This window comes from Jaculus jaculus, chromosome 9 (genome assembly GCF_020740685.1).
Source record: "Jaculus jaculus isolate mJacJac1 chromosome 9, mJacJac1.mat.Y.cur, whole genome shotgun sequence".
Lineage (NCBI taxonomy): Eukaryota > Metazoa > Chordata > Mammalia > Rodentia > Dipodidae > Jaculus > Jaculus jaculus.
In genome coordinates, this window is record NC_059110.1 from 115,950,227 (window position 1) to 115,972,501 (window position 22,275).

Sequence of the window (22,275 nt, forward strand, 5' to 3'; positions counted from 1 at the left end):
ATGCACAAAGTGGAGCATGAGATTAAAGGCATGCATCACCATATCTGGCTTTATTTATTTATGTTGTAATTAATTAATTCCAGACTGACCTGGAATTCACTATGTAGTTCAGGGTGACCTGGAACTCACAGCGATCCTCCTACCTCTGCCTCGTGAGTATTGGGATTAAAGGCGTGCGCCACCATGCTCAGCTATTTTTTAAATGCTTTTATTCTGCTGGGTCTTTTAAAGTAGTGAGAGCAGTTTTGTCACCAACATGTAGGGCAGCAGAGGACAAACAGCACTGGGATCTCCTTCATCTTGAAGTCACACCAATGGAGATGATCAATCTGAAAAGTTGCTACATTTACCTCAAAACACCCTCATCAGTCACAAGAAAACAAGCGCTTCCTTGTTACCTTCACAGGCTGATCCTGCGGGGAATCTGTCTCATTGCCTTTCTCTTTCTTCTTCTTTTGTTTCTTCTTCTTCTTTTTGGCTCCAGTGTCATTAGCTGGACTCAAGCCACTGTAAGACAAAGTAAACACTGATGCAGGCTGTTTTCAATCATTTGTTTTGAGCTACACTGACAAAGGGCTTTCTGTGGAGCAGACCTTCCTTAATCAAGCGGGTTGGCTTCAGGAGCAGACAGGAGAATCCAGCTCCCAGAAGGGGCATTTGGAGGACACCAGCAAGCACAGCTCTCCTTCCCACTTCCAGGGAGGGAGCAAGGCCTTTTCTGTTCCCTCTTAAATGTATTTACTTATTAATAAATTAATTATTTAAAAATAAATTATTAATTAATTCATTCATTTATATATTTATTTAGATTTTCAATGTAGGGTCTCACTCTATCCCAGGCTGACTGGAATTAACTCTGTAGTCTCAGGATAGCCTTGAACTCATGGTCATCCTCCTACCTCTGCCTCCTGAGTGTTGAGATTAAAGCTGTGTGCCACCACACAAAGTTATTTTCTTTTTAAATATTTTATCTTTTATTTTATTTATCAGAGAGAGAAACAGAAAGAGAATGGGCACACCAGAGCCTCTATCAAATGAACTCCAGACACATGCATCACCATGTTCACCTGGCTTATGTGGGTTCTGGGGAGTCAAACCTGAGTAGTTAGGCTTCGTAGGCAAGCACTTTAACCACTAAGCCATCTCTCCAGTTCTGTTTTTCTTTTCTTTTGTTTTTGTTTTTTGAGGTAGGGTTTCACTCTAGTTCAGGCTGACCTGAAATTCAATATGTAGTGTCAAGGTGGCCGCTAACTCAAGGTGATCCTCCTACTGCTGCCTCCCAAGTGCTGGATTAAAGGTGTACAACACCATACCCTACTGTTTATTGTTTGTTTGTTTGTTTGTTTGAACAGAGGACAGGAGGGGAAGGGAGGGAAGGAGAGGAGGAGGAGAGGAGAGACAGGCAGAATGGGCACGCCAGGGCCTGTAGCCACAGCAAACGAACTCCAGATGCATATGCCCCTTGTACATCTGGCTTATGTGGGTCTTGGGGAATTGAACCTAGGTCCTTTGGCTTCACAGGCAAATGCCTCAACCACTAAGCCAATTTTTCCAGCCCTGTTTATTGTTTTTTAAAAAGGCAGTTTAAGCTGTGGTGGTGCACGCCTTTAACCCAGCACTTAGGAGGCAGAGGTAGGAGGACTGGTGTGAGTTTGAGGGACCCTGAGACTACATAGTGAATTCCAGGTTAGCCTAAGATAGAGTGAGATACTACTTCGGGGAAAAAAAATCCCTTGAAGCTGGAGAGATGACTTAGCAGTCAAGGCATTTGCCTGCACAGCCAAAGGACCTTGGTTTGATACCCCAGGACCCATGCGTCTGGAATTTGCAGTGGCTGGAGACCCTGGCACTCCCTTTCTGTCTGTCTACCTCTTTCTCTCTCCTACTCTTTCAAATAAAAAAATTAATTGATTGATTTAAAAAAAAAATGGCTGGAGAAATGGTTAAGGCCTTTGCCTGCAAAGCCAAAGGACCTAGGTTCGATTTCCTAGGACCCCTGTAAGCCAGATGCAGAAGGTGGTGCATATGTCTGGAGTTACTGGAGGCCCTGGTGTGCTCATTCTATCTGCCTCTCTTGCGCACTACTTCTATCTCAAAATATAAATAAAATTATTTTTAAACTCTTCCATGTAGACCAGCTGACAGAAAGCTGGAAGAAGCCATTCTGCATGCAGTTCAATGGAAGAAAGAGAAATCACCAGTGAAGATACTCATCAGTGGACACTGTAAGCCTTATAATTGGCCAGCCAGGCCAAATGAGCCAACAGGTGCAAGAGTGGCACGTCTGTTATGGGGGAAACCAACTGCCCTCTAATTGGACTGCAAGCCCACTCCATGGGAAGGGAATACATCCCTGATACTAAAAACTTAAAACAGGGGTAGTCATGAGCCCTAGGGGTGTAACGTCTGCTGTTGTCTGGGAAAATGTATATACTATGCTTATCAAACTGCCCAGTAAGGACTTCTCTTAATATTTATACCCTTATATTAACGCTACTCTCACTTTGGGTAGAGAATCTTCTCTTTTCAGATGGCAGTGACCTTGGGACAACTCAGAAGGTATCACGGTGATGGAAAGAAATGACCGCAGTGCTCAGTACTGCAATATCTCTATCACACCTTCCAAGGCTCAGGGTCTAATGCAGAAGAGGTGGCGGAAAGATTGTAAGAGCCAAAGGAAGGGCAGGACTCCATATACATGCTCCCTCCAGACACAAAATGGCCTGGATATCCATGGCCTCACAGTGCCTGACACTACCTGCATAAGACCATCATAAGAGGAGGAATGACATCAAAAGTAAAAGAGAGACTGAGATAGGGAGGGGATATGATGGAGAGTGGGTTTCAAAGGGATAAGTGGGGGGAGGGATGGTATTACCATGGGGTATTTTTAATAATCCTGGAAGTTGTTAAAAAAAAATAAAAAAAAAGAAAATTATGTGTATAAATGTGGTGAAAGGGGCTTCCCTGTGCTGCTTTCACTCAATATGATGAAGCAAAAACAGTTTCCTTAAAAAAGAAATAGTTTTCTTGCCACATTAACATGTAAAAATGCAAGCCAGGCATGATGACACACATTTTAATTCTAGCAGCTGGGAGGCAGAGGCAGAAGGATCACTGCAAGATTAAGGACACACTGCTACATTTGTGAGACTCTTACCACACAAAGGGAAGGTTGGGGACTGAAAAGATGGCTCAGAGGTTAAGGCGCTTACCTGCAAAGCCTAAGGACTTATGTCTGACTCTCTAGGTCCCACGTAAGCCAGACAGACAGTGATGCAAGCACACAAGGGTACACATGTGCACAAGGAGGCACATACTTAGTTCAACTGCAGTGGCTGAAGGCCCTGCTTTGTGAATTCTCTCTCACTAAAAAACAAAAAAAGCACTCTGTTGGGCTTGCCTCAAAAAACAAAACAAAAAAAAAAGGTAGGCTGAAAAGAAAAAAAGGTAGGCTGAAAAAAAAAAAAAAGGTAGGCTGGACTGGAGAGATGGCTGAGTGGTTAAGGCATTTGCCTGCAAAGCCTAAGAACCTACATAACGCCAAATGTACTAGGTGGAACATGCGTCTGGCATTTGTTTGCAGCCGCTAGAGGAAGGCCCTGGCACAACCATTCTCTCTCTTTCTATTTGCCTTTCTCTCTCTCTCTCTCTCAAATAAATAAAAAGAAAAGGTCAAAATTAGGAGCCTGTGGGAAAATACTTCACCAGTACAGCACTTGCCTAGTATGGGTAAGAGCTATGGGGTTTGATTTCGCAAATTGAAATAAAAAAGTCAAAACTGCTTGGCATGGGGGCACAACGCCTTTAATCCCAGCACTCGAGAGGCAGAGGTAGGAGGATGGCCATGAGTTCAAGGCCACCCTGAGAATATAGAGTGAATTCCAGGTTAGTATGGACTAGACTGAAGCCCTACTTCGAAAAACCAGAAAAAAAAAAAAAAAAGGTCAAAATTAGGGACTGGGAGCCAGGTGTGGTGGCACACGCCTTTAATCCTAGCACTCAGGAGGCAGAGGTATGAGGATCACCATGAGTTCAAGGCTACCCTGAGACTACATAGTGAATTCCAGGTCAGCCTGGGCTAGAGTGAGACCCTACCTTGAAAAAAAAAAAAAAAAATTAGGGACTGGGGAAATGGCTTAGTGGTTAAGGGGTTTGCCTGCAAAGCCTAAAGACCTGATTCAATTCCTCAGGACCTGTAAGCCAGATACACAAGGGGGTGCACGCATCTGGAGTTCGTGTGTGGTGGCTGCCCTAGCACGCCCATTCTCTCTTTCCCTCTGCCTCTATCTCTCAAATAATTTTTTTTTTAAAGTCAAAATTAGGCCAGGCATGGTGCTGCATGCCTTTAATCCCAGCACTTCAAAGGCAGCAGTAGGAGAACTGCTGTGAGTTTGTGGACATCTTGAGACTACATAGTGACTTCCAGGCCAGCCAGAGCTAGTGAGACCCTACCTCAGGAAAAAAAAAAAAAGTCAAACTCTTAGGGTACCAATTCTCTCCCTCCCTTCCTCTCTCTCTCTCATTCTTACTCTCTTGAATAAAAAAGGGGAGGGGCTGGACAGATGGCTTAGAGGCTAAGGTGCTTGCCTGCAAAGCTGAAGGACCCAAGTTCAATTCTCCAGTAATGTAAATCAGATACATATGGTGGCACATGTGTCCAGAGTTCGTGTGCAGTGGTTAGAGGTGCTGGTGTGCCCATTCTCTCTCTGTATCTGACTTTCTCTTTCCCTAATAAATGAATAAATAAATAAAAACATTTTCCCTTTTTTTTTTTTCTCGAGGGAAGGGTCTTAAGTCTAACTCAGGCTGACCTGGAATTCACGATTGTAGTCTCAGGGTGCCCTTGAACTCATAGCAATCCTCCTACCTCTGCCTCCCAAGTGTTGGGATTAAAGGCGTGTACCACCACGCCGGCTCAAAAATAGTTTTTAATGGGCTGGAGAAATAGCTTAGTGGTTAGGGCACTTGCCTGTGAAGTCTAAGGACCCAGGTTCAATTCTCCAGGTCTCACGTAAGCCAGAGATGCACATGGCGGCAGAAGCATCTGGAGTTCATTTGCAGTGGCTAGAGGCCCTGACATGCCCATTCTCTCTCACTCACTCACTCTCTCTCTTTCTCCCATCCCTCTCTGTCTCTAATAAATAAAAATAAATCTTAGCTGGGCATGGTGGTGGCATACACACATACACATATACATATATTTTCAAAGACCAGTCTGTTGTGCTTGCCTCAATCAAAAAAAAAAAAAACAAAACGGTAGCCAGGCAAGGTGGCACACGCCTTTAATCCAAGCACTTGGGAGGCAGAGGTAGTAGGATCACCATGAGTTCAAGGCCACTCTGAGACTACAAAGTGAATACCAGGTAAGCCTGGGCTACAATGAGACCCTACCTCGAAAAAAAAAAAAAAAAAAAACCTACGGAAAATATGAGATGGTAGGGCTGGAAAGATGGCTTAGCAGTTAAAGTGATTGCCTACAAAGCCAAAGGACACAGATTCGATCCCCCAGAACCCGTGTAAGTCAGACACACAAAGTGGTAAATGCATCTGGAGTTCATTTGCAGTGGCTAGTGGTCCTGGTGCACCTGTCCTCTCTCTCAAATAAATAAGTAAAAATAAAATAAGATGGTGGCTAAAGTTATAGGCTAATGTTAAAACAGGTCTATATGCAGCTTTACTAACTGGGAAATTAAGCAAGCAGCAGATTCTAAATATATTTAGAAGTGTTTATGAGGAAATTGGGAGTATAAGGACTGAGTATTTGTGAGGTACAGATTCAGGAAGCATGTGGAGGAAGCAAGAGAATAAAGATGGCCTTCTGGTCACCTCGGTGCTCAGAAGTGACAAAGGAGTGCTCAGCATTGAAATATCTCAATCAAAGCTGGACGTGATGGCACACGCCTTTAATCCCAACACTTGGGAGGCAGAGGTAGGAGGATCACAGAGAGTTCAAGGCCACCCTGAGACTCCATAGTGAATTCCAGGTCAGCCCGAGACAGAGTGAGACCCTACCTCATAAAACCAAAAAAAAAGAAAGTTCTCAATCACACCTTCCAAGGCTCGGAGTCCATTGCAGAAGAGATGGTGTAAAGAATGCAAGCCAAAGGAAGGGTAGGACTCCGTACAATGTGCTCCTCCAGACACAAAATGGCCTGGATATCCATGACCTCACAGTGCCTGACACCACCTACACAAGACCATCATAGTAGGAGGAAAAGATGATGACATCAAAATAAAAGAGAGACTGATTGAGAGGGGGTGGAGCTATGATGGAGAGTGGAGTTTCAAAGCGGAAAGTGGGGAGAATTACCATGGGATATTGTTTACAATTATGGAAGTTGTCAATAAAAATAAATAAATAAATGAAAGATAGCCTTCTAGGCTGGAGAGATGGCTTAGTGGTTAAGCGCTTGCCTGTGAAGCCTAAGGACCCCGGTTCAAGGCTCAATTCCCCAGGGCTCACGTTAGCCAGATGCACAAGGGGGCACACACATCTGGAGTTCGTCTGCAGTGGCTGGAGGCCCTGGTGCGCCTATTCTCTCACTCAATCTCTGCCTTTCTCTCTGTGTCTGTCACTCTCAAATAGATAAATAAAAAATGAACAAAAAAAAATTAAAAAAAAAAAAGATAGCCTTCTGGCTGGAAGTGGGCTCAGAAGCCTGAGGTAGGAGGATCACTGTGAGTTCAAGGCCAGCCTAGGACTATTATCAGTTCCAGGTCAGCCTGGGCTAAGACTTTACCTCAAAAAAGCCAAAAATAAATTAAAAAATTAGAAAGATGGCCTTTTATCAAAACAACAACAACAACAACAAGACAGATTTCAGGGTTCCAAAGTGCCTTGAGGCTATTTGACTAATGTGGGTGCTAGTGAACTGAACCTGGGTCCTTTGGCTTTGCAGGCAAATGCCTTAACCGCTAAGCCATCCCTCCAGCCCCAATGCCTTGAGGCTATTTGGATGTACTGTGTATACAGTCTATGAAGAAAGTAATCTGGGCTGGGCATGGTAGTGCATGCCTTTAATGCCAGCACTCAGAAGTCAGAGGTAGGAGGATCACTGTGAGTTCAAGGCCAGCCGGAGAGTACATAGTGAATTCCAGGTCAGCCTGGACTAGAATGAAACCCTACCACAGAAAACAAAACAGAACAGCAATCTGTAACCACATACTGCCATGCTGAGAGTGTAGCTCAGGTTCAGAGTGCTTGCCTAGTCTGCCCAAAGCCCCAGGTTCTGTCTCAGTACTACTATACTGCCATCTCCTTAGGCAGAACCTTTAAACTTATCTCCTCCTACTTCTGGTGTACAACATTCAGGGAAATGCAGAAAGACTATGAAGTCAGGGAGCTATAGTAAAGGCTGGCATTCCCTTCCAAGCATGCAGTCATGACATCTGGACACACGTTCACATGCTAGGTATTCTATTTTTTTGTTGTTGTTGTTTATTTTTATTTATTTATTTTGAGAGCAACAGACAGAGAACGAGGCAGAGAGAGAGAGAGGGAGGGAGGGAGGGAGGCAGGCAGGCAGGCAGGCAGGCAGGCAGACAGACAATGGGCACACTAGGGCTTCCAGCCACTGCAGACGAACTCCAGATGCATGCGCCCCCTTGTGCATCTGGCTAACGTGGGTCCTGGGGAATCAGGCCTCGAACCAGGGTCCTTAGGCTTCACAGGCAAGTGCTTAACCACTAAGCCATCTCTCCAGCCCCATGCTAGGTATTCTATTAATGACACACAGAATTCACACCACGGAAGGAAGGCTGATCACATTCAGAGAAGGAAAGACCTCCTTAAAAATGGATGCTCAGGGCTAGAGAGATGGGTTTAGAGGTTAAGGGCACTTGCCTACAAAGTCAAAGGACATAGGTTCAATTCCCCAGGACCCACATTAGCCAGATGCACAGGTGGTGCATGCATATGGAATTCGTTTGCAGCGGCTAGATGCACTAGCACGGGCCCCCTCCTTCTCTGCCTCTTTCTCAAATAAATAAAATAAATAAATAAATATATATATGTATGTATGTATGTATGTATGTATGTATGTATGTATGTATGTATATAAAAATAAAAGCTGGGTGTGGTGGCACATGCCTTTAACCCAGCACTTGGAAGGCAGAGATAAGAGGATTACTGTGAGTTCAAGGACACTCTGACACTACATAATACGTTCTAGGTCAGCCTGGGCTTGAGTGAGACCCTACCTGGAAAAAACAATATATGTATTTATTTATTTAGGGATGCTCAGTGAAATTCTCAAGGGCATAGCAAAGAATCAAAGCCAGTTAATAATGGCCTGAGAAAACTACCTCTAATATTTCAATTTTGTTATCAAAAACAGGCCCATTTGGAGCCTACCCAACTCTATGTGGTTTTCTTATTCTAGAGATATTCTCACTTCAGTTTTAGGATTATACACAGTATTAAAAAGTTTATACCTTGTTGGATTTGTGTCCCACTGTCAAGTACATTCATCCATTTTATTCACATCAGTTTATGGAATGAATTATCTGGCTCCTGTGTATGAATTACTATATAAATCATTTTTAAATATAATAATATGGATAAAAGAGTAAGGCCAACGGCTGGAAAGATGGCTTAGTAGTTACTCGCCTGTGAAGCCTAAGGGGTCAGGATCGATTTCCCAGTACCCACGTAAACCACATGCACTATGTGGTACATGCATATGGAGTTCATTTGCAGTGGCTGGAGGCCCTGGCATGCCCATTCTCTCTCTTTCTCCCTCGAATAAATAAATAAATAATCGGGGGAGGGAATAATAATGTCAAGATACAGAACTGCTTCATGTCATACATACTGTCTCGCCCTTGTAATCCCAGAAGGAAGGCTGAAGCACAAGTTAAAGGACAGTTTTGTCTGCATAGTAAGTTTTATTTATTTATTGTTTTTTCAGGGTAGTGTCTTGCTCTAGCCCAGACTAGTGTGAAATTTACTATGTAGTCTCAGGGTGGTCCTGAACTCATGGCCATTCTCCTACCTCTGTGGAGCCATCTCTCCAGCCCAAAGGCTGTATTCTTATTCTTTGGGGAAAGGTTTTGTTGAGTCAGGTCTCATTATATAATCCTGACTGACCTTGGCCATCCCTACCTATCTCAGGCTGGCTTCAAATTCATGATTTTCCTGCAGCAGCCTCCCACATGCTGGGATTACAGGTGTGGCTCATTCTTGATCTTATTTAATTAATTTGGTATGTATGTGAGTTTGGGGATATGAGTCAGAGGATAAGTTTCAGGCTGGTCCTTTGTTTTCCACTTCATTTCAGGCAGTGAGCTTTGGGGAAATTCTTTGCTGGTCTCTGCCTCCTTTCTTGCTGTGGGAAGGCTAGGATCACAGCAGCCCACCACAGCTTTGGACTCTTACATGGGTTCTGGGGATCTAAACTTAGGTACTCAGCATTATGATTCATCTACGAAGCCATTTTTTCTTTTAAAAATATCTATCTCGCCAGGTGTGGTGGCACATGTCTTTAATCCGAGCACTTGGGAGATAGAAGTAGTATTGCTGTGCGTTCAAGACAGCCCTGAGACTACACAGTGAGTTTCAAGTCAGCCTGGGATAGAGTGAGACCCTACCTCAAAAAATCAAAAAAAATAAAAAATAAAAAAGCAGAGAAAGCCGGGCGTGGTGGCGCACGCCTTTAATCCCAGCACTCGGGAGGCAGAGGTAGGAGGATCACCGTGAGTTCGAGGCCACCCTGAGACTACATAGTGAATTCCAGGTCAGCCTGAGCCAAAGTGAGACCCTACCTTGAAAAAAAAAAAAAAAACATAAAAAAGCAGAGAGAGAAGAGAGCTATACAGAGAGAATGGGCATGTCAGGGCCTCTAGCTGTTTAGAGTGAACTCCAGATGCATGCTCCACTCTGTGCATCTAGCTTTACATGGGTACTGAGGAATCGAACATCAAACATGGACCATTAGGCTTTGAAGGCAAAAGCCTTAATCACTGAACAACCTCTCCAGCCCCACTAAGCCATTTTTTCTAGCCCACTCAACCCCTCTTGTTCTTCTATGTATTGCCAGTATAAGTGCCTGGCTGACTCCAAGACGCAAACTAAAACCAGAAAGCTAATTCTATTTTTTTACATTGGTTTGAACATGCACAAGCAGCTACTGAGCGACTATCTTGTTTCAACTTGTATATCAAGCATAAAGGCAGTTGAAAAAAGGAAATCTCTTTTTTTATTTTAATGTTTTATGAATCATTCTCACTGGGCAACTAGGTATTGAGCCACAACCATGAGAACAGAGTCACCATGGTCTTAGAGCCAACAGCACCAAAGAGGGAGTAACTAGTTCAGGGAGACTCCAAGGAGCCCAATAGTGTTAGCTTTCAAAGTAATTATAATAATTTTAATTATTCTTATGAAATCAAGCTCAGAGGCCTTGAGAGTACACTTACAGGAAGGACACACATGTCCTAGGAAGCTAATAATGCCAATTCACAAAACAGTCTTAGCCAGACATGGTGGCACATGCCTTTCATCCCAGCACTTGGGAAGCAGAGGTAGAAGGATCGCCATGAGTTCAAGGCCACTCTGAGACTGCATAGTAAACTCCAGACCAGCCTGAGCTAGAGTGAGATCCTACCTCAAAAGAGAGCAAGCAAGTTGACAGAAAGCTGGAAGAAGCCATTCTACATGTAGTTCAATGGGAGAAAGAGATACCACCAGTGATGATACTCAACAGTGGACAAGTGCAAGCCTTATAATTGGCCAGCCAGGCCAAATGAGCCAATGGGTGTAATAGTGGCACATTCATGGTGGAAATCAACTGCCCTCCAATTGGACTGGAGGCCCACTCCATTGGGGGGGAATATATCCCTAATACTGAAAACTTAAAACAGGGGTAGTCATGAGCCCTAGGGGTGTAACATCTGCTGAAGTCTGGATAAGTATATATACCATGCTTATCAAACTGCCCAGTAAGCACTTCTCTTAATATTTATACCCTTATATTAACACTACTCTCACTTTAGGTAGAGAATCTTCTCTTTTCAGATGGCAGTGACCTTGGGATGACTCAGAAGGTATCATAATGCTGGAAAGAAGAGACTGGAGTACTGAGTAACATCTAGATCACACCTTCCAAGGCTCAGGGTCTAATGCGGCAGAGGTGGCGGAAAGAATGTGAGAGCCAAAGGAAGGGTAGGACTCCTTACAACATGCTCCTCCAGACACAAAATGGCCTGCATAGCCATGACCTCATCGTGCCTGACACTACCTACACAAGACCATTATTGAAAGAAAAGATCATGACATCAAAAGTAAAAGAGAGACTGATTGAGATGGGGAGGGGATATGATGGAGAATGGAATTTCAAAGGGGAAAGTGGGGGGGGGTATTACCATGAGATATGTTTTATAATCATGGAAAATGTTAATAAAAATTGAGAAAAAAAAAGAATAAAATAGCAAAGGTCAAAAAGAGAGAGAGAGAGGAGGGATGCAGAAAAGGAAGAAAAAGAAAAGAACTGGGTGTTAGCTTAGTGCGTAAAGTGTCTGCCTAGCTAGTATGAGAACCTGAGTTCCATCCCCAGTGCCCATGTAAATGCTGGGAGTGGTAGTGTGCACCATAATTCCAGTGCTAAGGAGGCAGAGAGAGGAGAATCCCTAAAGTTCAGCAGCTACACAGTTTAGCCTAATTGGTGAGCTCCAGGCCAAGGATAAAGACTGACTCAAAACCAGGTGGAGGGCTGGAGAGATGGCTTAGCAGTTAAGGCAGTTGCCTGCAAAGCCAAAGGATCCAGGTTTGATTCCCCAAAATTCACATAAAGCCAGATACACAAGGTGGTACATATGTCTGGCGTCTGCATGCCCATTCTCTCTCTCTCTAATAAATAAATTAAATATATTGAAAATATTTATTTACTTATTTATTTATTAAAGAGAGAGAGAGAGGCAGAGAAAGAGAAAGAATGGACGCACCAGGGCCACCAGCCACTGCAAAGGAACTCCAGATGCATGCGCCCCCTTGTGCATCTGGTTTATGTGGGTCCTGGAAAGTTGAACGGGGATTCTTTCTTTGGCTTTGCAGGCAAACGCCTTCACCACTAAGCCATCTCTCCAACCCCATAAATAAATATTTTAAAATAAGGTGAGTGCTAGGCCTTTAATCCCAGAACTTGGGAGCAGGAAGTAGGAGGATCACTGTGAGTTCAAGGGCAGCCTCAGACTAAATAGTGAATTCTAGGACAGCCTGGGCTACAGTGAGACCCTACCTTGGGAAAATTAAAAAAAAAAAAAGAGGAAGGGAAAATAAAGTTACCTTTTGAGAGAAAAACAAAAAAACAGATGGGAGGCTAGGGAGATGGCTCACTGGTTTTTAAACCAGTGGTTTTTTGGTTACAAAGCCTATCATCCCAGGGCTCAATTCCCACATAAAACAAAGTGGGGGCTGAAAAGATGGCTTAGCGGTTAAGCGCTTGCCTGTGAAGCCTGTGGACGCCGGTTCGAGGCTTGATTCCCCAGGACCCACGTTAGACAGATGCACAAGGGGGTGCACACGTCTGGAGTTCATTTGCAGTGGCTGGAGGCCCAGGCGTACCCATTCTCTCTCTCTCTCTCTCTCTATCTCTTTTTCTCTCTACCTGTCGCTCTCAAACAAATAAATAAAAATATTTTAAAATTTTTATTTGCCAGACATGCAGCTGCACATGCTCAATAGAAAATATTTTAAGCTGGGGCTTAAAACGTGCTTTGGCTGGCTGTGAGTTTGAGGCCACCTTGAGAGTGCATAGTGAATTCCAGGTCAGCCTGGGCTATAGAGCAAGACCCTACCTAGAAAAAAATAAATTTAAATACACACACACACACACACACACACACACACACACACACATACATATTTTTAAAAAGAAAGGAGGAAAGATAGGGAAGGGAAGAGGAAGGGAGTGAGGGAGGGAGCCTATGGATGCTCCTGCATAAAATCAGGGCTGGAGGAGGAGATGGAAAATGAGTCTCTTACTTCTAAAATAGAATGTAGTCTGGGTGTGTGTGGGTGGGAGGGAAGGGCAAGCTGACAGATGAGCAGAAGCAGCAGAGAACCAGACCATGAAGGTCCATGACATAGGCCTCCTACTTGTCCAGGGTGACAAAATCCTCTCAAATGTGCATGTATGGGTACCTAAAGCTCTTATCATGGAGGAATGTACACTAAGTCTGCAGTGCTGGGAAGACTCTCAGAGTCATCTGCCTTAATCTGCTGTTTATGGATGAGGAAACCACACTGAGGCAATCTGATCATCAACTAACCAACCTGAAAGCTTGGGGCCTTTTCTCCCCAAAAGCTAGTATCTTGCTCCCTGTTAGGATTGATCTGGGAAGCCTTCAAAGCCAAGTTACTAACAATTTTACCACAGAAGGCCTGAGAACAGTGAACAGGTGTTACAGGTAACCAGGCATGGTGACATATGCCCACAATCTAAGCACTATGGAGGCTATGGCAGAAGACTGAAAGTTACAGGCCAGCCTGGGCTACAGTGAGACCCGGTCTCAAACAAGAGGGAGCGGGGTATGGTCGTGTACATCTTTAATCCCAGCACCCTGGAGGAAGAGGGAGGAAGATCACTGAGTACTGGAGACCAGCCTGGAACTACAGAGTTCCAGGTAAGCCTAGGCTAGAGTGAGACCCTACCTCAGAAAACAAACAAAAGAGATAATGTGGAGGGTGAAGCAAGTTTTATTCCGAAAGTCACCTCACCTCTGGCTCCTCCAGCTCTGACATCTGTTTTTTTTTTTTTTAATTTTTTAAATTTATTTGCAAAGACAGAAAAATAGGGAGGAGGAGGGAGGAAGGGAGGAAGGGAGAGAGGGCGGGGGGGGGGGGAGAGAACAGGCGCCAGGCACCAGATTCTTCAGCCACTACAAGCAAACTTCAGATGAAGCACCATTTTGTGCATCTGGCTTTACATGGGTCCTGAGGACTTGAACCCAGGTTGTTAGGCTTTGTGTGCAAGAGCCTAACCACGGAACCAACTCTCCAGTCCCTCTGGCATGTTTTAAAATTATAATCTAAATAAGTTAATATTATGTCCCTTTCCTGGCTTCCCAATGATATTAAAATCTTCCTGAGCATACAGACCACATTCTACAGCTGCTTCTCACAGCCCTGCCTGTTGTACTGAGCACACAGCTAATGGTTCAACAATTACGTCTGAATGATGCTTTCTAGGCATAATAGGCTAAAATAAAACTCAGAAAATCTACAGCCCAAAACAGGTCAGTGAAGGATCTTTGGTGCTGATTCTATAGGACAGCTGTGTTAACATTCTAAAAAAGCAGCTAAACTGCTGCTCTTGGGAGCACTGGTTGAGACTCTAAATTACCAACTTTCTCACTCCCTGCCTCCTCCTCATGATGTGTCCTATTCCTAGAACAGTTAAAACAAAAAAAGCTCCACCATAGCTATTTCAGATAGTGTCACTGTCTTAACACAGATCACAGGTTTATGAGGTCAAAAGAAAAGTTATGAAAGTAAAATTCATAGCTTTCAGTCACTTTTCTAATTCTATTAGTGATAAGGATTCAACATAGCCTAGGCTGGCCTCAAACTCAAGATCCTTCTGTCTCAGCCTCCTGCGTGCCACAGCACATGACTTTGCTCTCTGGCTAAAACTCAATTTTTTTTTTCAGAGAAATTTACTAAAATAAGTTCTAATCCTAATTCTTCCCCCCCCCCCAGCTTTTTGAGGGCCTGACATGGAGTTCACTATGCAGTCTCAGGGTGGCCTCGAACTCATGGTAATCTTCCTACCTCTGCCTCTCAAGTGCTGGGATGAAAGGCATGTGCCACCACACCCAGATTGGGCCATTTTAAAAGATATTTATTTATTTATTAGAGAGAGAGAGAGAGAGAGAGAATGGGTGCACCAGGGCCTTTAGCCACTGCAAATGAACTCCAGACACATGCGCCATCTTGTGCATCTGGCTTATGTGGGTCCTGGGGAATCAAACCTAGATCCTTTGGCTTTGCAAACAAGTGCCTTAACCACTAAGCCATCTCTTCAGCCTTGTGCCACTTGAAAGGTGAAAAGGCCAAAGGCCAAAGGCCATTTCTTTCTTTCTTTCTTTCTTTCTTTCTTTCTTTCTTTCTTTTTTTTTTTTTGGTTTTACAAGGTAGGGTCTCACTCTCAGGGTGGCCTCAAACTCATGGCAATTCTTCTACCTCTGCCTCCCAAGTGCTGGGATTAAAGGTGTATGCCACCATGCCCAGATGTTTTATTTTGATTTTATTTATTTATTTTGGTTTTTCAAGGTAGGGTCTCACTCTGGCCCAGGCTGACCTGGAATTAGCTATGAAGTCTCAGGGTGGCCTTGAACTCATGGCGATCCTCCTACCTCTGCCTCCTGAGTGGCATGAGTCACCATGGCAAGCGTTTTTTTTTTTTGTTTGTTTGTTTTTTAGGTAGGGCTTCACTCTAGCCCAGGCTGACCTGAAATTCATTATGTAGTCTCAGGGTGGCCTCGAACTCATGGTGATTCTCCTACCTCTGCCTCCCAAGTGCTGAGATTAAAGGTGTGCACCACCAGTTTGTGCCACTTTTTTTTTTCATAAGAAAGGCCAAATGTATTTATTTTTATTTGAGATGTGGGGGACAAAGAATGGACATGTCATCCTCAAATAAATTTAAAAAAATAATTATTGGGGCTGGAGAGATGGCTTAGTAGTTAAGACACTTGCCTGCAAAGCCTAAGGACCCAAGTTTGACCTCCTTGAGCCTATATAAGCCAGATGCACAAGGTGAAGTATGGAGGCGGCACATTCATCTACAGTTTGTTTGCAGTGGCTAAGGCCCTGGCATGCCAATTCTCTCTCTCTTGCTCTCTTTCTCTTAAGAAAAAATTTAAAAATTGAAAAAAGGTAAAAACAATTATTTATTAGAGAAGGAGAAGCTGGATGTGGTGGCACATGCCTTTAATCCCAGCACTCGTGAGACAGAAATAGGAGAAACACTGTTGAGTTTGAGGCTACCCTGAGACTACATAGTGAATTCTAGGTCACCCTTGCCTACAGTGAGACCCTACTTCAAGAAAACACACACACACACACACACACACACACACACACACACACACAAATTAATAAATGAATAAATAAAAGAGAGTGGGGGAGAGAGAGGGAGGAAGGGAGGGAGGGAGGGAGGGAGGGAGTGCCAGGTGTGGTGGTGTACGCTTTTACTCCCAGCACTCGGGTGGCAAATGTAGTAGGATCACTGTGAGTTCGAGGCCACCTTGAGACTACATAGTAAATTCTAGATCAGCCTGGGCTAGAGTGAGAACCTATTTCGAAAAACCAAAAAGAGAGAGAGAGAGAGAGAGAATGAATAAGCATGAGCATGCTAGAGCATCTTGCCTCTGCAAATCAACTCCAGACACACATACCACTCTGTGAAACTAGTTTTACATGGGCACTGAGAATTAAACCTGTGCCTGCAGGCTTTGCAAGGAAGTGCCTTTAGCTGCTAAGACATCTCCCAGGTCCTCAATCTTTTAGATATTAGGAGACCCTTTTGCAAATGAATTTGCTCTTGATAGTAAAGTCACCAATAGTCCTAATACCCACAAGACCCAGAGAAGTAAACAAAGGGACATTTACAAGGACATCCAGGAGGAAACCACATGGCATTAGTCATTATCAACTGCCTATCCTCTGCACTGCTGTGGTTGCAGATCATTTGATGTAATGCCCCTAAGTGTGCACATTCCCACCCATTGGTTATCTAGATACAAAACTGCCTGTGAATGAATCCTAAATGATGGAAAAATAAAAACACTTTCCTAGTGCCATAGGGGCAACACAGCAGGACTGTAAAAAAAAATAGTTTGTGAGCTGCTTTTACTGCCACCCTCTGCCCTCCCTGAGGGTTCTGAGGGTAAACGACAATTCCTGGCTAAGGAAAGCTTTTTTTTAGAGGTTACACAACTCTGATATAAATGATTAAAAGCTAGGTTGGGTGGCGCATACATGCCTATAATCCCAACACTTGAGAGATAGAGACAGGAGGACCAAGAGTACAAGGCTACCCTGAGCTACAGAGTGAGCTCCAGGCCAGCAAAGCTACAGAGTAAGACCCTCTCTCAACAAGACTAAGATGAGAACTAGACAAACAGGGAAAGTCAACGTCCTTTGAATTTGTTTGATGAGTTGTGACCTGGCAACTCCATGGTCAAATCAAATGCTATCTGATGACTCTATGCAGCAGTAACTGAACATATAAGCCTGACCTCTGAGGAAGATACTAGTCTATCACTGAGTTCCAAGGGCCAGCCAGCCAGCTCCATTACCACCTGGCTCCCTAATTTGAGAAAGCCCACAGGTTGCCGAACAGACCCAAGGAGAGGACTCAGTGCTGCTGGAGTCAGGATGCAAGGGCTGTGTGAGTAAGGTACTGGGTTTAATCTTCTGCACTGGAATAAAAAAAAAAAGAAGACAAATCATGATGCACAAGTCAATCCAGTTGGGAAAAGAAATCCAGCCAGTTCAAGATGGATCTTCTGGGATGTCAAAGGGAAAGTCAGAGATGCAAATTCCAAGGCTTGGGGCTGGAGAGATGGCTTAGTGGTTAAGGCCTTTGCCTGCAAAGCCAAAGGATCCCGGTTCAACTCTCCAGGACCCACGTAAGCTAGATACACAAGGGGGCACATGCATCTGGAGTTCATTTGCAGTGGCTGGAGGCCCTGGTGTGCCCATTCTCAATCTCTCTCTCTCTCTCAAATAAGTAAGTAAAATATATTTTAAAAAGAAAAAGACTTGGGGTGACTCAGAAGGTATCATAGTGCTGGAAAGAAGTGACTGGAGTACTGAGTAACATCTCGATCACACCTTCCAAGGCTCAGGGTCTAATGCGGCAGAGGTGACAGAAAGAATGTAAGAGCCAAAGGAAAGATAGGGCTCCTTACAACATGCTCCTGCAGACACAAAATGGCCTACATATCCATGACTTCACTGTGCCTGACACTACCTACACAAGACCATCATAAGAGGAGGAAAAGATCATGACATCAACATAAAAGAGAGACTGATTGAGATGGGGAGGGGATATGATGGAGAATGGAATTTCAAAGGGGAAAGTAGGGGGGGAGGGAGGGTATTACCATGGGATATTTTTTATAATCATGGAAATGTTAATAAAAATTGAGAAAAAAAGGAAAAAAATTCCAAGGCTCACAACAAAAACTGAACTTCCTAAGTGAAATCACGGCTGAGGTGACCATGTAAATGGCTCAACAGGGGTAACAGCAGCAGGTAAGAGCTGCTAAGCACTTAATGTCAGTGTCTTTCAGTCAACAGCACTAGAGACCTTGTTTGAAGCAAGTACTGCCCTTGGCAAGAAATTTCAGTTGTTTGTTTTAGGTGCTCTTAATAGAGAACATCATATTTTGCACATGCCTTAAAAGTTAACAATCGCTGTGCATGGTGACATACACCTTTAATCCCAGCACTCGGGAGGCAGAGGTAGGAGGATCGCCATGAGTTCGAGGCCACCCTGAGACTCCTTAGTGAATTCCAGGTCAGCCTGGGCTACAGTGAGACCCTACCTCGAAAAATCAAAAAAAAAAAAAAAAGTTAACAACTGGGAGCTGGAGAGATGGTTTAGCACTTGCCTGTGAAGTCTAAGGACCCCACTTCCACGCTTGATTCCCCAGGACCCATGTAAGCCAGATGTACAAGGTGGTGCATGCATCTGGAGTTCATTTGCAGTGGTTGGAGGCTCTGGTGTGCCCATTCTCTCTCTGCCTCTTTCTCTGTCACTCTCAAATAAATAAATAAAATAATTTTTTTTTAAGTTAACAATTGGGCTGAAGATATAGCTTAGTGGTCAAGGTGTATGTCTGCAAAGCCTAAGGACCCAGGTTAGATTCTCCACGTTCCACGTAAACCAGAAGAACAAGGTGGCGCATGCATCTGGGATTCACTTGCAGTGGCTAGAGGCCCTGGCGCGCGGCTCGCTCTCGCTCTCGCTCTCTCTCTCTCTCTCTCTCTCTCTCTCTCGTAGATAAATTAAAAAAATTTTTTTTTAAAAAAAGTTATCACAGCTGGGCATGGTGGCGCACACCTTTAATCCTAGCACTTGGGAGGCATAGGCAGGAGAATCGCTGTGAGTTTGAGGCCACCCCGACTACATAGTGAATTCCAGGTCAGCCTGGGCTAGACTGAGACCCTACCTCAAAAAAAAAAAAAAAAAATTAAAAAAGGGCTGGAGAGATGGCTTAGAGGTTAAGCACTTCCTTGTGAAGCCTAAGGTCCCTGGTTAGAGGCTTGATTCCCCAGGACCCACAAAAGCCAGATGCACAAGGTGGCATATGTATTTGGAGTTCGTTTATAGTGGCTGGAGGCCCTGGTGCACCCATTCTCTTTCTCTCTCTGCCTCTCTGTCTGTGGCTCTCAAATAAATAAAAATAAACAATTTTTTTTTAAAAAAGTTAACAATCACAAGGATACCTTTAAGGAACCAGAAGAGAGACTTAATGACATTTCTAAGCCAGGAGTTATGGCCCATACCTGTAATCATAGCACTGGAAAAGCTGAGGCAGGAGGATCACTTCAAGTTTGAGGCCACCTAAAATGCACAGCAAGACCCTGTTTCAAAATAAAACAAAACAAGAATGGAGATTTTACAGCCAGGCTTGGTGGTACACACCTTTAATCCCAGCACTTGGGAGGCACAAGTAGGAGGATAGCCATCAGTTCAAGGCCACCCTGAGAGGACTACACAGTGAATTCCTGGTCAGCCAGGGCTAGAGCAAGACTCTACCTTAAAAAAAAGTGGAGATTTTTAAAGAAATTAAAGAGAAAAAGCTAAAGTACCTAAGTCTGTGTGTTCCATACAGAGAGGGAAAGGATTAGCTGCAGAGTAGAAGAGCTGGCAACTTTTCAAGAGCATGCTAGTTAAACAATGTGAAAAATCAGCACAACTACTTTGCCATGAGCAATAGTTCCCCCTCCCCAAATAGGCTCTCATTTACTTTCCATTTTCTTCTCTTTGAAGCAGCTCTTGATTAGTTTCTTTTTTAATTGCCACTTAATTGGGAAGCAAAATTAGAATACTTATTTGATACCAGTGATGAGGGTTCACTTTTCATTTCTGTTTTGATCTAGTTTTGAAACCCCAAAAGCTGTAGGGAGAAATGAAGGAATGCCTAAAAAGATTTCCTCTTTCTAGGAGCTAGATATACTGACAGCACCAAATAATATGAAGAGAACGACTCTGGAGAACTGAGGAAGAACAAAGCAGAGGAGGACAGATGGATGGATTTACTTTCTAGAAGAAAATACCTACTTGCTTTTTTTAATTTTTAAATTCAAGGTCTTACTTCAAAACTTGGCTAGCCTCGAACTTGGAGCAACCCTCCTGCATACATAGTGAATTCCAGGTCAGCCTGAACTAGAACTAGAGTGAAACCATACCTCAAAAAAAAAAAAAAAAAAAAAAAAAGCAAATTAGGCCAGGTAGCACATGCCTTTAGAGGAAGGAGGATCGCCATGAGTTCAAGGCCACCATGAAACTACACAGTGAATTCCATGTCAGCCTGAGCTACAGTGAGACCCTGCCTTGCAAAACAAAATCGCAAATTAGGGTTGGGCATGGTGGCATACACCTTAATCCCAGCACATGGAGGCTAAGGTAGGAAGATCACTGTGAGTTGGAGACTACCCTGAGACTACATAATGAATTCTACGTCAGCCTGGGCTACAGTGAGACCCTACTTCAAAAACACAAACAAAAAAATTAAGACATATTGATAAATCAGGAACTGCTGAAGGATGCAGCATAAAATTATTTTACTCTGGGGATGCAGCTATAGCTTAGTGGGAAGATCTGAAGAAAGAACACAAGAGGAGGAAGGCTAAATTCAGAATGTTTCTCATTTAGGAGCCAGATGTGGGGGCTCACACCTATCATACCAACACTAGGGAGGCTGAGGTAGGATTGACATGAGTCCAAGTCAGTCTTCGGCCTTGCACACCTCAATTCCCAGCACTTGGGAGGCGGAGGTAGGAGGGTCACCTTGAATTAGAGGCCACCCTGAGACTACACAGTAATTCCAGGTCAGCCTGGGCTAGAGTGAAATCAACCAACAAAACAAAACAAAAACAAACAAACAAAACAAAAAGAAAACCAGGGGCTGGAGGGATAGTTCAGTGGTTAAGGTCGCCTGCAAAGTCTAATGTCCCAGGGTTTAATTCCCCAGTGCCCAGGTAAAGCCAGATGCACAGTGGCTCATTCATCTGGAGTTTGTTTTTTAGTGGTTGAGTGCTCTACCACACCCATTCTCATTTTCTTTCTCTTCTGTCTCTGTTTGGAAATAAATAAAAATATATCAAAATAAAAGAAAACACCAAAAACCAGGGCTGAAGAGATGACTCAGCTGTTAAGGTGCAAAGCCTAATGACCGAGGTTCATTTCCCCAGTACCCATGTAAAGCCAGATGCACAAAGTGGTGCATGCATCTGGAGTTCTGAAGTTTGTTTACAGCAGCTGGAGGTCCTGGGGCACCCATTCTTTCTATTTCTGTCTCTCTACTTGCAATAATAAAATATTTAAAACAACAAAACAAAAAATGGAGTGGAGGACTTGTTTCTCACTTAATATCACAAATGACTTATAGGTAACTTTCCCAAGGTTCCAGACTACTCAGCATCGGGACCAGGCTTTAAAGCCAGGTGTAAATGATTCCAAAGTACATTTATCCCAAGGTGATTCCAAGACACTTTTCCTTCGGAAGTCAATGGGAAAGTGTTGATTCTACCCCACCCCCACCCCAGATTCTTAGTTTCAGAAACAGACTCTCTCCTGATTGGGACTTTAAAAAAAAATTTATTTACGACAGGAAGAGAGAGAGTTGGCACACTAGGGCCTCTAACCACTGCAAATGAATTCCAGACACATGTGTCACCTTGTGCATCTGTATAACATGGGACACCTGGGTCCTTAGACTTCACAGGCAAGTACCTTAACTGCTAAGCCATCTCTCCAGCCCTTTTTTAGAACCTGCCATCTCCAAACTTGTTTTCACAGATTTGATATATGAATAAGTATATTTTGTTCACCTAAACCATGACTATGTACAGTAACTGCCTCACAGAAAAACATTTCCAAATATTTTGGGGTTTGGTTAGCACTTTGTGGTACTACAAATAAAACAAAGAACTTCCTGTCATATAGAATTCTCTGTTTTTCTGCTGGTGATTGAATGTCAGGGCCTCCTCCAGCATGCCAAGCACATGTTCTATGGCTGAGCTCCACCCCAAATCAT

At 43.7% G+C, this 22,275-nt stretch overlaps 1 protein-coding gene across 1 annotated transcript in view; it reads right to left on the bottom strand.

Annotated features, from left to right (window-relative positions):
* The window catches only part of Nmt1 (N-myristoyltransferase 1), a 47,724-nt gene that overhangs the window by 23,372 nt on the left and 2,077 nt on the right, over window positions 1-22,275 (bottom strand). Inside the window, exon 2 of the mRNA XM_004655319.3 lies at window positions 399-507. Coding sequence (XP_004655376.1) covers window positions 399-507 — 109 coding nt within the window. The remainder of the gene's footprint in view (window positions 1-398; window positions 508-22,275) is intronic.